Raw genomic sequence first — 17,953 nt, 5'->3', positions numbered from 1 at the left:
CCCTTCTCTCGTGCTGCAACCGAGGCTTGGTTTCTTCAACGTAAACCAAACCAAATAAAAGCCGGTGTTATTATTTAACGTGTGAATTATTTGGTTTGCAATTGAATTTCGAACTGAAGCTGAATTGATCCTAGCAGAAGACGAAATATAATTTTTCCTAAATTTGAGGTAAATTGTACTATTATTGAATTTAAAAAAAAGAGAGCCAAAGGCAGAATTCCGTGCCCCTTTTTTTTGGAAGACAGTATTTCTTCAAAAATGAATCGATGTTCTCTACCTTTTCCGTTAATGTATTGGCGATCTGTGATACCCATGACCTGGAAAAATTTGGAAAATAACATATAAAAACAATAACATGAAAATGTCTGATAAATTAGGAGGCTTTGTAAGGATCAGAACCCGCAAACCCAGATGAAAGTTTGAATAAAATAGGAAACCTGGAATAAGATTGGCCATTCCCGCAACCCGTGAGACCCCAAAGCCCTCTTCTCGAAACATAGCTGCAGCATCAATAATTTAAAGGTCATTATAAACATTAAGGAAGAGAGACTAATCCCTAGATGATGCTAAACATTCATGTGCGCTTCTAAAGTTATTTCATCAGCTTGTAAATCCTCATCCATATTGATGATGTGATGGGCAAGGGGTTGTTGGACAAAACTGTACCTTATGTTGAAACATATTCAATAGCGAGGTAACTTTATCGGTATTGTAGAAGCCAATCACAATTTTTTGATATATTGATAGAAGGAAAAACAATCTAAGAATAACTAAGAATGACAGCTACAATGGATATAATAGCGTATACTTTTACAACTGTTGTTTTTTAAGCTTATTTTGTTCGGTCTAAAAGTCGAAGAAATTTCGTTGAATTGTAATGTCAAAATTATAAGAGATTCAATGAAAAGTCATTTCCATGGCAATTCCATTGTCATTAAGTGTCCAAAGCTGGGAGTTTTACATTTAAATGAATAAAGAATAACTTGCGTTTCTACGAAGAAGCAATAAAACATCTCATACAAATATTTGGAACATCATACCATAAATTAAAAACAAAGTAAAAAGTTGATTCGAATGACTCTCTGAAGAAGTAGGAGAGCACAAAAAGAAGCTGAATATTTTTCAAATTTCATATCATATACTGAAGTGAATCGTTTGTTTTATTGGTTTATTCTGTGATTCCATCAGTGATCTATTAAATTGATTCTAAAAAAAATTGCCCAAAAGCCTTCTTCAAGTCAGTCTTCTTTTCTGCATCTAGATTTCATTTACAACGTCTTAATAGGACTAAGCACTGGAAAATATAGGTTTAGGCTAGTCAGGCTTCGTAGCTGTTGGAGATAAAATGTTGCTAATATAATAATAAGAAAACTATAAGACAATGATACTGCTAGGATTAAAAGTCACATTCTTCGTAGGAGATAAGGCCCCTTACACTACTCCCTTGGACTCTTCTCGTGTAGAAGCTGAGTCTCAAAAGTTTTGGATTTGAATAAAGACTTGGCCGAGCTAGCGAAAAAATGCTAGCTGTTTGAAGAGAAAAAGCTTATGAAATAATCGAAAAAACACAATCAAAAGAAACATTTCATTACTCTCCAAGCCTGTTTGTTTGTATGAGCAAATTGATCCCACTTCGCAGTCCATAATCTGGCAGGTGGGACGAAATCATCGCATGTTTACATGTTAATTCTGTCCCATTTTCCAGCTGTAAATGGAAAAAATCAACCCACCCTCCAGCCAGTGCGCTGACAAGTGGGATGAAATTTGATCGCGTTCATATGAACATTTCATCCAATCTTCTAGCTTCGTCCCATCTTCCAGCGGTTATATGGAAAAAATTGATCTCACCTCAGTGAGATCTCAGTTAACAGGGCTGGCTTGTCTTCCATATAAACGCAAAACAAAAAACACAAAGGATTCTATAGAAGAGTGGGATCCCAACTCTTAGCTCACAGGCTGGAAGGTGGGATGATTGTTTCCATAAATAGACACTCAAGATGGAGCTTGAATGGCTTTCTTATAATTAAGAGTTATATCCAGAGATGTCGGGAATGCTCTAGAGCAGAGGGAGGCTGCCTCTTCTTGAAGGACACTCTTGAGAACAAAAACAAAACGGCATGCTGTATGTTTAATTTCATTTTTTGCCATAATAAAAATTTTAATAGAAGTTCTAAATGTTTTGAATCCTTTCTACAAGCACCGACAGGGCAATCTTGACTGCCATGTGCTCGCGTTTCTAATTGGCCTATTTTGATTCACAACTAGGTATATATTTGTTATCATTGTTTTATCGTTTTATACTTTAATGAGTGCCAGGGAGAAAGCTTTAACATGCCTTAAAATGTTTGCCTTTTTTCAAAGCCAGAATTTTTTTTTTATTTCAGATATTTTTAGAAGGAATGATGTTGGTATTACACTGTCACAAAAAGAACTAGTTGGTAAGCAACCCGTTAATTTCTTACCCTTTTCTACTTATCAATAGTTTAAAAAGAAGCTTTTCAGCAACTTTAATCACAAAATCGTCACGAAAGTGAATAAAGATCAGTACGATATGAAAACTTGTTATGAAAAACATGTACAGATTTGTAACAATCCAATAAAAGGAACATAAAGCTCACACCGGGGTGCCTTGTCTAATTAAAATATCACGGGTTCTATGTTTCATTTTACTATGAATTAATCATTTATATATAAACTTTTAGAATTTTCCGTTTCATATGCTTGAAATTCGGAACTTACAATTAAAGCAAAAACAGACTATCTTAGTAGGGAAATTTTACAGAAACGCAAAGTAATCGATAACCCAATGTTGAAAAGCAACAAATTAAAAAAAATATAAAGACATACATAGAGACAAAATAGGCTGTTTATATAAAGGGGATTATCAAAAGTAAACTAGGATAGGTTTATCATTGATTTCTCTTAACATGCTTTATCACATTGTTGTTATTGTAAATGTTCCCTCCTCAATGATCAGCCTTCAAAATTTCGAAAGCCCCTTTCACCTTTCATTGATTATGCATTATTTCAACGATCCATTATCATAAAAAGGAATTTTAAGATCACCCAACTGAAGAACGTGTAACAGAGTTATCAATTCCGGACAACACGTCGCCCCACCCAACCTATCTATTGTAAGTAGATAATTCATGTATTTCTGTTTGTTTAGTTTGGTATGAAAATTGCAAATACAGTTCTAATTTATCAGAAAAAGCAGTCGATTAAAAGCGATTGAGAAATGGTTTTCGTTGCGTGATCCAATAGAGGATTTACACGTTACATTTTTACAGTACCGGGATCCTTTTATTTTTGCTCCAGGTAAGAGGTATAATTTGTCAATTTGTCGCTAGAATGGCCATGAAGAGTGGTGCTCTTATCCCAGCTCACCGCAATGTGTTATAGGCAAATCTTGATTCCCAGCCTTTTTTTAAACCTCCTTCGTAAAGTGGCTGCAAATTATCCCAGTCCAAATGACATTGGAAGCCTCAGTTCCTTGCTATTCGTCAGGGTACATGCTACAGTATTGGAGTAGGCTTGCAAAATAAAAAATCACCCCTCCAATTTTGAAATATTCTTTGGATTTATCAGGTAAACATTTCACATAAAAAGTCTTATACAAGCGAACATGAAGATAGTTCATTAAAATCGAAGGGATTCTATTGTCCTCTTAGCCAAAGACCGAGATATAACTTTTTTTGGGGAGGAGGAGGGGGCAGCCCTAATAAATTGATGTAACAACAGCCATATTTTACAAAACCAAAGTATTTTACTTATGCTAATTAATTTTTTTGGGGCCCCCGGGTATCACGGCCCTTGCCCTCAGCACATCACAGTTCATTGCCGCGCCGCAAGCGTATAAAACGAAAATAAACCCTAAGGACAAGATAACTAGAAATCATACTTTCAAAGCTTATCATTTCGGTATTTGTCTCAGCTTCAAAAATAACCCTTTTGCTTTAAAATCACATTCAGGACAATGAATTGTTTGTATCTTACTGGGGTTCTATTTGGATTAAACTTCTATAATTTCCAATTTTCGTGTTACTTTTCACTTATCTCTTGTATTCGTCATAGATCTAGGGCCAATTCAAGACAAGTCAAGACAAATTCAAGTCAAGAAAGCTCAAACGAAACCTTGCAAATAATCACATGACTGCTTTCTACCCGCAGTACATTATGAATTACTTTATGTGAAGGCTGAGTATAAACCAACGATTATAGAACAAAATCGTAGCAATGTTTGAGTTTTAAGACGATTGAAATAGGCAGTGTTCCATCCAAGCATTTGTATTAATATGGCATATAGTTGGAAATCAACGGTTATTGGCAACTACACATATCATCTCTGATGTTATACCATAATTTTTGTAAATTAAAGAAAAATCAATAAAAGCAATATTTACAATCCTGTTAATAATTTGTAAAAAAGCAAAAAAAATACACACATTTAATAGCCTCTCGATATCTATCTTGATTTCAGAAATGGAATAAATGTTCCTCCTAATGTTAAACACGTGATACGCCAGCAATTGGCAAATTTCACTCAACATGAATAGATACTGAGAAGCGATATCCTACACTAACGTTCTGAAGGCCCATGCTTATTTAGAAGGAGTACAAAAATTAGCTCATCGATATATAAGAGTTAGAAGCAATACAGAACGCTAGAAAACATGAGAATAAGACAGATATACTGAGTAAAAAACCGCCAAATATTCAGCCCGGAGCTATATACATAAACACACGTTGTGCTTAGAGCAAATTCTACGGACAATTCATCGGAATTTCCTTTGCATAAGCTAAATCTTTACGTTATCACATTGCTGTTTTCATTATTTGAAGGTAAAATATCATGTATGTACAAACAACTAATCAAAAAAAATATTGGCGCGTAGATTCTCTTGCCGTTAAAGAGAATGGGAACCATTTGTGTAATCGAGACAACTTGATTTTCATGTAGAAAATACTTATTTTCAAGCAACACAGGAGATATCATCGGTGACATAAAGAAATTTATAGGACAGGAGTTTGTTTTTAGATTTTACCACGCGGAAAAAAAGATTCACTTTAAAGACTAGGCACGATGACCGAATAACAGACTCTTGACTGTACTGTCTCTCCTTTAGAAGGGCTTTTGTTTCCTTTTAGGAGGTACATGAACAGTAGGTGATATGACGTTAGGAAAGGCTTATGTGAATTGGTAAAACAGCTTCTACTTAGGGAAAGCCAGAAAGTATAAAACCAAATCTAATGTCGCTTCATGTGCAGCGACAGGTGGTCAGACCTTGAGAAGGAGCGTTCACAGTGCGGGCACTTGAATGGCTTTGCACCCGTGTGCTTACGATAATGACGCGTAAGTTCATCTGATCGCGCGAATCTCCACGCACAACCCTCCCATGTGCATTCGTATGGTTTCTCTCCTGTATGAGTGCGCATGTGCGCTTTGAGATGAGAGCTCTTCGTGTATATCTTATCGCACCCTGTAAAGGAGCAGCGATGAGTCCGTCTCTTGTTTTTAGAACTTCCAGGAGAACTAAAACGAAAAGACATCAGGATTAAATTAAAAATTATCAAGAACAAATTTACACAATAATTTTATGACCTACAAAGGAAATTTTAATTCCATGTTACTAATTATGAAAAGATCAGATACTACATCATAGAGAAAACCTCTAATTAGCTTTAAAAATTATGCATTAAGTTCAAGTTTATAAGCAGGGAAGCAGGGACACGTTATTTAAGATAGAACTTCTAAACTAAGATCTTAGACAATGTTTTCTTTTAAATATAAAAAAGAGTCGGCAACAGTAGAAATGATGAAAAAAGAAGGCAAAATGTTATGACACAGCGTGTGAGGCAAGTTAGCTTGATTTGAGGGCCTGATGGTAAAATTCTTTTAAATACTATTTATGTGTTTTACGATCGATTTTATTGCTGTCTAGAAATATTTCTCATATTAGATCTAAAAATAACGAATAAAAGGGGGCCTTCTACTTCAATGAGAGTGTACTAAGTCAAGCAAAATCCTAACTTAGCAAATTTATTTGTAAACCAAATCCTGACAATATATAATCACATTCCTTGAATGATTAGAACAGAACAGACTTCGCTTTGCTTGATGAGATGAACACAGGCAAAAAATGTGGCTAATGGTGTGAAGCCAAGACAAGCCCACAGCTCACGCAGCGTTTAACACGATTTCATTATCTTTAACTTAATAAACTTAGAAAGCGAATGACGAAAATTGTCATTATAACATCTTTCAATTATAAAAATTACAGATGAACATTAGTTAATCAACCAGCTATGGAAAGGGAATAAACCAAGTTGCAAAATTAGTCACGAGTCAAATATAGTAAATCCTCGAATTGGACCCACCACGTGTAGCCCCATACCCCAATAATCCCCCACACTTGATAAATCACACTTTCAAAAGAAAATCAAAAATTTTGAAAACAAAGCAATCTCGCAATGTTTGTTATTGCAAAATCAATTTGCACATTTCGAACATTTCGCACAATTTGCACAACATCAATCCAATTTTCGCAAAATGAACTTGTAACAAGTGAGAATGCTTTGAAAATGAGTTTGTTTGTTTGTATGGCAACTTTTAGATAATTCTTATAAGCCCCTACCCTTGGGTAATCCCTTCCATTGAATTAGCCCCAACCCAAAAATGTCCCAAATTAATGAGCCACCGGGGACAAATTCAAGGATTTATGGAAAACTAGAAATGAAATATTGAATCTAACTCTGGCTCCTGGTTGGGAAGTACTGGTTGCAGCAAAAATGTAGAGTTTGGCGGGATTATCGTCGTAGTGGTACGGATCCTAAAATGCAGAATTTTTCATATAGATTTCTTCATAGGGTACTATGGCGGAGAAGGGAATAACTTTTTCAAGGACTTCATTCGCTAAACGCGAGCAGGCCTACAGAAAAGGGCATGCAAAGGGGACAGTAACCCTGGACCCGGTTAATTTATTAAATAATGGTCTAACGTTAGTTTGAAAAAAACTATGAACAATTTTTTTGCGGTACAGAATTTGAAAATGGCTTTGAAAAAAGCAAACATTTTACGTCATACTAAAACCTGACAAAGGGTCTGGAGTGGTAATTTTGAACAAAAAGGACTACATCAATAAAATAGAGGTTATTCTCCACGACAAAGAAAAGTTTTCTAAATTGGGTGATGTCGAAACACAGGACAAAACGGCCAAACTTGAGCGGAAACTCCAAAAACGTTTGTTGGAACTGGTCAACTCAAAAGTGTTGGCTACAGAAATTTATGATAGGATAGACAGAAGGAGTTCGTTTTCTCTCTTGGACTGCATTGGTAATTTTTCTTTAGGCTCGCGGCACTGATTGGTCAACCATACCGGTCTTGTGCTTGCGTTTTTCTGATTGGCCTATTTCGATCCACAACTGGGTATATATTTTCCATCGTGTTCTTTCGGAACCTTATTCTGACGGTTTATGCTCTGAGGAGTGTCAGACGAAAAAGCTTTTAGTATGACATAAAATGTTTGCTCTTTTCAAAGCCATTTTAAAAAAAACTATAGAAAAATAAAATTTTACGTTGGGAACTGGTTAGAACTGGTGATATTTTTACAACATCTTATAAAAGAGGCCCGTTGTGTCTGTGCTGCCCAAAGCCTGTTGCGGCTCTACACAAGACAATATCAGTTGGCAGTGATATTTCATTTCGATATTGTATATCTTGAATATAAACCCAAGTTGGAATGGGCAATCGTTCATTCAAGTGACGATAAACGAGAACCACGTAGAATTGATTTAACGGTAAAATTATACTCCAATTCATCCTTGAAACCTCAATATTTACCTTTCATTCGTTTGAACAAAAACTGCAGTCAAATTGCTATGAACAAGACTACTATAGTTATATGTAAATGGGAAAAGGTTGCCTGAGAGGAAAAGACCGCCTGAGAGAAAAGGTTGAACGAGAAATTCAAAGTAGACTATAAGGTATCCAAAGTTATATACCTTTCCTGAGTAGGTGCTGGTGCAATCGCACGGTATTGTTCTGGGATCGGGGGACTTTTGTTAAGACCTCTTCCTTCGACACCTGAAACCGATGTCATAGTCGGTCTGGGGACGACAACAGATTCTCTTGTATACTCTACGAAAGTATACTGACTTCTGGGTGAACCAGTGCCACCACTAGGCACACACGTGATCATCGACGGCAGCGAATCATCCTAGAGCACAAAGCAATTAGATACAGGATGATAAACCAACAGTGAAAAATCCAGAAAATATAATATAATCATCATAACAAGATACACGATAACAAGATACATGATCACGATCATTCACGATCATAATAAAAATGTACACAACAGACCACACAATGGCCATCAGTACCGTGTAATTCGATATAAACATAACGCATAAAGACCATTTCGATAATATAACTCAGTAATATTACAGTGATGCCATGTCATCATAAAAAATAACAAATATAATAATCACATAATCAAATAAATAGTCTGGTAATAACCATAATAACTCTAAATCATTATGACAATCATTATTAATGAATATGAAGTCAATTCTGCCAGTTGGAAAGTCAAAATGAAATCAGCTACCTATTTCAGAACCGATTGCATGTTTGTTATAAACAAAAGTCTAGTAAAACTGAAAAGCATAGCACATTTCTGGCTTTTTGGTCAAGAAGATTTGGGATTCTCATCCTTATTATAAATAGCACACACCAGGAAACAAACCAATTTTAATTTTTGAAAGGGTTTGCACATACCTGGTGAATGGCATTTGCCGATTGGTAATATATTGCAGCTTGAATAGGCGAGGCACTGCCTGCAGATGCAGCTCTCGCAGCGGCGGCTTCTTGGCAGTGAATGCACTAAGAATCGTGAAAACAACTTTATTATCAATCAAAATAGGCCAATACCATGACGCATAAAGGAAGAGAACCAACAATCTATATCTTGGGATATTTTATTACAAAGTATCCGCTTGGGGGGGGGGGGGGCGAAGAAAAGTGGCTTCGTGGTAATCGGGCATAAAAGCTTCTAGAGGTGTAGTTAAAACGTCTTTGCCACTTAGAGCTTAGAGTCTTATAAGCAAATAAGACGCGTTTCGAGATGGGAACTGTGCTAATTGCTAGATAACTTTTTTCAGGCTCGTCATCATAGTCCTGCGACACAATTTGCCTCCAAACTCCACGGCATAGACCCTTCTTAGCAGACTCTCCTTAGCAGCCCCTTCAACGATACATTTACTTCGACTTTCCTAACCACCAGAAAATATCAACTACCACGAGATGCCCAGAGCTTTGCTAAAAATGTCCCACTTCACGGAAACAAAACACATTCTGGATTTGCTAGAAATCATGCGGTGCTAAAAATTTTGAGCACATGGTGATATAGTTCACAATTTAAAAACTGATTTGACTTAAGCGATAAAAGGTATACGTTGATATGACCTGACCTATGTGTAGCAAGATCATTCAAGATACATCTGCGTTAACGTAAGGCACGCCGGCTAATGTATTTGCCACCACAAGCTTACGAAAAGAACAACAGGACTAAACAATTAACCAACTAGGGCAAGGGCCAAAATAAAAGCTTAAACCACTTAACAATTTAGGCATCCATAAATTGTCAACTTTGACAACAGTTTAAAAACCCTAAAAGTTAAGAAAGGCCGTAGGACTTAAGGGCTTTGAGAGCCTCAGAAAAAATAATTGCATTAACATCTAATAACGTTACAAACGGTCCTAACACAGCATTGGAATTCCAAGAATAAATATTCGCCGACATAAAGACGAATTCCGTTAACCAATCTGATCATACGATTTCAGCCACCAAAAAGCGAAACGCAAGATATTTTCTAAACATAAAAATCCGTTCCTTTGCATTCGTTTCTTTTTCGGCCATAACCAGCCACAGAGAAATCTCTAAAAATAGTTGCTTTACGTGTTCTAAAAATTAGTTTGAAAAAAATGCTTTAAATTTGAGAAAATCATAAACAAAGGTTCTCAGCTTTTCAAGGCTTGTCAACTTTTTGCAACTAACCTATTTCTTCCAAGGAACACCATCACAATCAACATAGGCTTTAAAGTTGAATTTGCCATTCTGTTACCTAGGCTGACACAGGGCACTAAAATATTAACGGTTTTCTAAACTGGCCTAACCTAAGTTTAGATTGCTCTTCTGATCTAGAAGAGCTGAATAGGTTAATAATCAAAGTTAGAAAATGTTAGGCAGTCACAAAACATTGCTTGATATGGCTCACAACATTGTACATCATGTATGCCATGGAAATCTCTAACAGATTCACAAGTACAGATTGCATCGAAAAAATGCAAATAGCACATCCTGGTCATTTTTGTCTCTCTATGAAGACAAATGAAAACAAAGTATCAAACTTCAGCTACCTTCTCCTCCCCATTGGAATCAATGTCAGGCCGTGGATATATAATTGAACTTCTGTGAGGGATTTCATCACTTACAGGCTCAGTCTGAAAAATAGAGGCGATTTCCTGATAACATGACCAAGTATCTTCCTACATCAACATACATAAAAGTATTTCAAATTTATATTGCCACATTATATTGTAAGACAAGCCAGTATATTTATAAAGGTTATATACTAAGCTTGTAGTAAGCATATCACAGCAAATTTGCACTTAACCAGAGAAAAAATAAGCCAGATGTAAAATTGAATGCATTTAAAAGTTAATGAGACTGAAGGTGAGATTTTGATTTGGGAAAGCTACAGTGGGCTTGTGAGTACAACTGGGACAGAGTTTATATGAGAAAAACAATGCAACATTGGGTGAGGCTAACCAGTTGTCTAAAAAGCAACAGGTAATGCTTACCCCCTTACCTATCAACCACACATGTGCAAATACTGTGGTGAATACTAATAAATCAAGAGCAATTGCTTACACCTTCTCCTATTCATATCATTTGCTTGAAATCTAAACACCTTTGTATTACATCTAGCCTTTATTCCAATCCCTATGTGGGTACCAGTCACAAAAATATTATAGTTCAAGGTAGCCTCTTTTCTATATCAAATGAAAGTTTGATGACACAAACCTGAGTAAATAAAAGTTTACATTAAATTTCAAGGAAAACTAATTATTCAAAGAATGAAATTTATTTACCTTTATTGGGACAACAAACTTTGTTTCTTTTTCAAAGTCACTTGGGCTAAATTTGATAAGAAAGAGATTACTTAGAGGAAAAGATAATTCAATAATCATATCTAGAAGGAAATCCATAAACTTTTAAAAAACTTGCCTGAAATGGTAAAAAAATGACTAAAAAATCATACAATTTATATTCTTATTCATTGTAATTTCCATTGAGACAGCAAAATGCAGAGATTTGCACAGAAAGCAAAATCTGGTAATGTTGAATCTGTAACAACTATTGTCAGCTAGCCCTCAAGCCATGCTGATATTCAGTCTACTGCTTTGTATAAGCCAAATGCCTTTGTTAAATAAATTCCACATGGAACAGCTTCTCAGTTCATACCCTTCTTCGATATCATTGAATAATATATTGGTGTTAATGTGATATTTCCACTACACATTGGACAGGGACATTAAATTTTCTTAGCATTTTTTGCAGAGGGAAGTGTTGTGCAAGTGAAAAGCCTTTTTGACTTAAAATAACTTTGAAAAATTTTCAGCTATCTTGACTTAGGAATGTTGCTTTTACAAATTTCTATGATTGGGCCAAAAACTGATGTAAGAGGAGAATTTGAGTTACATTTTTCTATGATTTCTTGATTCTCAAAGATGCTAATAATTTTGTGTGTGGATATCATGGACCATAGAAGCAGACATAGGTAAGCAAGCTTTTGCTCAACGTTTTATACACCTATTTATAACATTTTGCCATTTTAAGAGATAATATTTTACCATTTTTGCTTATCAGACACCTGCAATAATGAACTCTATCACAAGAAATGCAATGGCAGACATACATTTTTCCTTTTTATTAGAAAGGTCAACATATGGAAAAGTAGACTAGATTAAAGCACAGAATAGAAATGACCAGAAGGGTCACTCATGTTGGCATCCTTTGTTGCAAGTTCACTCCATTCTATCTGGTGTCTGGCTGTCTGTCCATACAAAAATCGTTTTTAACTTACATGAAAGGAGGTAAGTAGGCTAGGATGTTTCGCAATTGAAAGCATGGGCTTGTTGATGCAGCAAAACAAGATCCCTGGAATACTACTGGGGCTGTACTTTGCCCCCTCATGAAGCAAAAAAAGAGAGAAAAAGCACAAAGGCAGTTAGTTTGTTATGGATCAAGAGTTTTGGAAAAGATATTTAAGTGCTGTGTCATCTAATAATCAATGTCATACATATTTCTTTTCTGTGATTAGAGACAGCACTGATTTAGTAGCTTTGGCAGTTGTGTCTTAAACAGGCAGTGTTTTACACTAAGGATGCCTGCGCCTGGGTGGCTGTAGGAGCAGTGGTCCCTTGCCCTAGCGAATTTTAGCATTTTTCTTCCTTTCACTGTTGGTTTGCCCTTTTTCTTGGTGCTTTGCCACTGTCGCCTTTGCTGCATCTTTGCATGCTTCTCTGCTTTACACAGAAGGATTTTATGTACACATATATATGTGAAACCAGCTGTTTTTTTCCTTTCAAGCTATTGTTCAGGGAATGCATTAACCATGTTATGATAAGTTGAATTTGTTGTCTATTACCCATGAATTATAACCTCAGAACTTGTTGCAGGCCAGTAAAAACCGGATTGGGTGCCACAGTTGGCCTGCAGGTTATAGTTTGGACACTTCTGGGCTAAGCCATAAACTTACCCTATATAGCAATTTTTTGGTCCCAAAAGACAAAGAGTTTCATCTTTCAAGACAAAATCTGCAGCATGGGGAGTCAAAAGACTTTATCATAAAATTGCAATAGTCTTGGAGAAAAAAAATGTTTGATTTATAGTCTTTGAGCTCTGTTCTGTCAAAAAGTATAGCAATTCGTTCACTGGAAAATCATAAAAAAGAAGAAGAGCACCATGGAGAGACCAGAAGCAACAGTCATCTGTGGACGGCTAGCAAAGATGAGCAGCCTTAACCAAATTTCTTCTAGTAATTTGGCTCCTTTTTCTTCCTATTGAAAGTTTCTTTGCCCCTCGTTTGGCCTCCCCAGTTTTTTTAAAAGTTTTTTTTAAAAATTCAAAGTTTTCTTCGAAAGATGTTTATTCGTATATTGACTGTGTTAGGGTTGCTCTCTTTTTTTGCTTAATGTGATATTTATTGCATTTTGCTTATTGTGATATTTATTGCTTCTACTATTTCTTATCAAAATTCTATGATTTAAAATTCTGTGTAACAGAATGGTTTGCTGGGGGGTGGATATAAAACATAGCTTCTATGGAAAAATGTTACCAATCAACTCAGGGGCAGATACAGAACAAAAGTTGACGGTCGCACATAAACACTACCCGGCAGGCAGTCTAGGGGGCCTCCCTCATGGTCAAGGGTAGAGCCATAATAGGGCCCCAGCCCCCGGAACCAGAGCAACTAGGTTTAATTTTAAAGGCAAAAACCCTAAAGCTCACAATGTCGATTATTGAAACCACTATAAATAAAAGGAATAATTTCGCCTTTTTTCAAGATAGTCATCTTGATTTTTGGTCTAGAATATCATTTTCATGTCTTGTAAGCGTTTACTTTCTAACTGCAATTTGTCCCGCTAAGCAAGACTGATACACTTTGATTGATGAAACGCCTTAATGGATGCCCTTATCTTTAGGAGCGGAAGTTGCCTCACCATTGAGGTTTGCAGGCCTTGTAGTAGTTTTGAGGGTAGCGATGGGACTGGGGCCCTGAAACAATCAAATTGTTCAGTCAAACATTTTTCCCTTTTAAAAAGTTTTCCAAATTTTCTAGCAAATCCAAACACGCAGTTGAGATAAAATATATTGAGATTCAAAAGTGTACACTTCCTGTGCACCTCTTCCATATAGATAAAGAAAATTGGTATTCTTCTGCTTCACAACTTTCAACCTCATCCACTGTCTTTCCATTCCAGCAGTTGTGTGGCACAGTTATCTAACATAGTGTTTACAGACTTTATGTGCCGCACAAATATGTGAAAACTTGAATTTTGATTGGTGAGATTTGGTAAAATATTTGCATAACAAAGAGCCTTGCACATTTGTATGGCACTGGCGACATGTTTAGAAATCCTACTGTTTACGGTCTAGGATGGTCTTTGAATTTCTTCTATATTGAATTGAATCGTGGCATTGTGTGTAAGATCGACCAAGGTTTGGTCTTGTGTTTATTGTGTAAAGAGAGTATTATCTGTAAGGAGGGAAATCAAAGATTTTGGTAAGCATGATTGCCTTATTGCAATAACTGAAGACTAAAACTAAATTCTGAAAATCTGACGTTCTTCCGTGCGACCTGTGCAACACCCTGAATCCGCCCCTGAATCAACTTTACAAAGCCAGTAAGCCTTTTGTTTTGAGAATGTATAGTTCTTCTGTTGAAATTGTAATGTTCATGATGCATCATTGTTAAACAGATAAAACTCAGTGGAGTAAAGGCCCAAAGTTACCTCTAGTTAAATGACAAAGAGTTCCAAACTTTTAGGGGCCCCCAGCAACAATTGTTCATTGTTATTTTCCTTAGAGGATGCAGCTGCTTTTTATGCCACTAATAAAACTATTTGGCATAATGAAAACCTCCTTCATAGAGCTGTACCAAGTACTCACTTATTTAGGGGGCATTAAAAATCGTTGCCTTGTAGCTAATTTCGAGTCACCACGACACTGCTTTCCATTCTACTAGTTCCAAAATAATGGCTAGCATTGGCCCCTATAACTGAAAGTTTGGCCCCCAGCTAGCCCCCATCCCAGATTTTTAAGGCTAGATTCGCCACTGTTGATTACCAATAATTATTTCTTTTTTTCCAAATTCACTTCTTTCATCAGTTTCTTATACAAATTGTTGTGTTTAACATTTTGCGGGGCAAAACACTTAAAAGAGTGTGAAACCCAGACCAGAAGATTAAATTGAGGCACTAATCTGAAAACAGTAATGCTGTGTGTGGTTAGCAAGTTCATTAAAGAAAGACAAAAAATCTTTGTCTTTTGCTAGGCTATAGCCCCTCAGCCTGCTCAACCTATTACTCAAATGGGCTTTTGCTAAACTGCCTCATCATTTTACCACTATATTTGATTTATTTAGCTTAAAAGGTAAAAATTAAGCAAAAATTTTATCGGAGCACTCTTCAAAGAAACATATGGTAGAAATAATTTTTCGTTCAGTTCTACTAACTGAACTTTTAACATACATTTACCCCGATATTCTTTACCATGATCATGAATTGGCCATGACCTTTTTAATCACCAACAAAGGTGCAGAATCTTCAAATTTACATTTGCATGCTCCAAATATTACTTGTTTAGCCACAAAACTAAGACAGTTAGAGGCTTTTTGCAAATCTGGCATTTGTGGTTTAAGTTAGAATAGAATTACATTGAACTGTTGTATATTTTAACATTGCTATTGGTGGGTCAGAAGAGTTTGAGGGAACCTTTCCAAAATCGATTTGAGGAAACCTTTCCAAAAGTTGATAACTTTGTCAAACGCGGCTATACCTTTAAACCCTAAATCAGATCAAGAAACAGCACACAAGTTAGGAAGAAAGGAAATATTAAAAGCAGATTATCTTTCAAATTCCTTAAAACCACACCTTTCTTGTAATTATACTGAAAACTTAAGAATTTTTCAATCACAAAAACTTGAAAAAATTCCGGAACTTTTTGTTTCACACCGGTCGTGAGTAGAAATGCTCGAGGAATGAAGTTTGTTTACGTTCCGATCCCTGAAGTCGATGTATTTATGTATCCGAGACGACGGCAATCTACGATTTGGCTAAACACGCTAAAATTAATAATTTGTTTTCTGAAATAAGCATTATACCCCTTAACCTTGAGGGTTGTGATTGTACCTTTGATCAGAGTTGTATGCTATCAATCAAAACTGGACAACTTCATTCGACAACAAGCCACCACTTTCATGAGAGGAGAAAGCTGAAATCGTTTAGGCCGCTAGCTCTCCTGCACGAAATTACTCTTCTAGACCTTACTAAAGATTGAAACGTAATATCTGTTATATTTTAGCTCAAAATATCACATAGGTATCTTACAGATAGCCGCCGTGCGAGTGTTTGAGACTTCTGATTCTCAGGCTTACAGGTTGCTAGTTTGAATGAGGCAAAGGCGAGGCTTGGAGACATGGCCGCACCCAAAGTTTAGAGAAACCACCCTCGCAAAAGAGGAAAAATAACATAAAGTAACTCGTGTACAGACGCAAAACTAACCTCGAAGTTGATGTGCAGGCATCGCATAACGTCGTCTGGGTTTCAAAATCTACAAAAAGTGAGTGAGAAAGGAAATAAAAGCGAATTTAGAAAGAACAGTTGTCGCCTAATTCACGAAGGAAAGCTAGCATGTTGATATGGGCAAGCTATTACAATAATGGCCTAGGCGCTAGCCATCAACGAAGAGATCGGGTAACAAATGGGGGAACGAGAAATAATTAAAAAATTACTTTACCTGGTATTCCATCAACTTGACAGGCTTGATCTTGGGTTTGCTTGGGCTTTTTTGCTGGAGGTGATTCTTGGTCTTCTTCGATTTTGACCGCATCCATGGTGGAGAAGGGCGGAATCCCTCTCTTTGAACACGCCCTTGAAGAAACCTTGTGGGGATTGGGAACAATAGCCACCTACTTCCTGGCAGAATCGATGGAATTTCTCAATTGATATTTAAAATGTACATGTAGATCAGCGTTACAATAATTGACCCTTTATTTTTGTCAGTTGGCTTATGTTGTTTCTTCCTGAGGCAAGGGTCTTAAAATTATTTTGATATTGTAAAAGGCAGATGTTTTCTCTGATCGTGTGATTTGTTTTCGATTGATCATCAAAGGATGTACCGGTCTACACTCTTTCATTGCTGTTCTTAATTTTTTTTTTAGAAAATTTGAGGCTGGATTGTTCTTAGTTTGTTTTTAAATTTTTTAGGTGTAAGTAGGCTCTAAAGGTCGGGTAATGGTTACTCTACCAACACTAGTATGAATATAACCGAACACTTTGTTTCATGCCATTAAAATTAGTTCTGAAGATCTCTATTTCATCTCTCCTCATGAATCTTCAATTACAAGCTGCCGTGTCCCCCACTTTTTCCACTTTTATGTAAATTTTCTATTCTTTCTTGTACCTTTTTTACTGTTATTTATAATTAATTTTGGAAATTCAAATTGTATAATATTAATAATTATGTCACAAGCGTATGTAATAATAAGCAGAGAGATAGGGTAATAGGGAACTGGGCTCGATAACCTTTCAGGTTTATCTCAGTGTCCTCGGCAACACTCATATACATTCTTTTTATAACCTTTGATAACCTTTATGAAAATAAGTAAATTAATCTTTGATATACACGCTATGAGAATGTTGCTTAATAAAATGAGATTTGAACAATGACTAAAGGTAAGCAGATACAGTAGCCAATTCTTACTATAAAAAAAAGTTACAAGAAGGTATGCATTTTTTAGAAGGTAAGAAGGTAAGAAGCCTGTCCCTTGCCCCCGGTCGTTCAGCCACGGTGCCACTAGGGGGGTCTGAGGGGCTGAAACCCCTCCACTTTTTCAAGATAAAAATTTTTTGACCGTCTTTTTTATTGTCTTTGAAAACAGAGTATAAAATAAAAGGAGAACATTTGTGTGAGAAATGCTTATTTTTATTTGACCTATTCACTAACTTTCTTAGGCATATTTATATCATTTGTTTATTTTTTGCATCAATTCAGTAGTTAACTTTCTGTATCATTGAAATGTCTGCATTTTTTATGTATAATCATTACCTACTTAAAATAAACGAGATGCACAATTCTGGTTGAGATGTAAAATTCTCTCAATCAAT

General features: G+C 36.0%; 1 protein-coding gene across 2 annotated transcripts; it reads right to left on the bottom strand.

Annotated features, from left to right (window-relative positions):
- Nucleotides 1-4,271: 4,271 nt before the first annotated feature.
- Nucleotides 4,272-17,953, bottom strand: LOC135686942 (uncharacterized). 2 transcript variants are annotated; one of them, XM_065203348.2, is made up of 8 exons: nucleotides 16,584-17,953; nucleotides 16,349-16,397; nucleotides 11,153-11,198; nucleotides 10,418-10,501; nucleotides 8,777-8,881; nucleotides 8,002-8,216; nucleotides 6,753-6,830; nucleotides 4,272-5,533 (listed from the first exon to the last, which is right to left on the bottom strand). In XM_065203348.2, exons 1-8 carry the CDS (start codon nucleotides 16,678-16,680, stop codon nucleotides 5,248-5,250), a joined length of 960 nt encoding a protein of 319 aa, XP_065059420.1. In that variant the 5' UTR covers nucleotides 16,681-17,953; the 3' UTR covers nucleotides 4,272-5,247. The 2 variants fall into 2 exon arrangements, with proteins under 2 accessions (XP_065059420.1, XP_065059421.1); XM_065203349.2 differs by lacking the exon at nucleotides 6,753-6,830 and having other exon boundaries at nucleotides 16,584-17,952.

This window comes from Rhopilema esculentum, chromosome 6 (genome assembly GCF_057945365.1).
Source record: "Rhopilema esculentum isolate cy_ngs chromosome 6, ASM5794536v1, whole genome shotgun sequence".
NCBI classification, from domain to species: domain Eukaryota; kingdom Metazoa; phylum Cnidaria; class Scyphozoa; order Rhizostomeae; family Rhizostomatidae; genus Rhopilema; species Rhopilema esculentum.
Note: the sequence above shows the minus strand (reverse complement) of the source record. Positions and strands in the feature narration are given on the sequence as shown.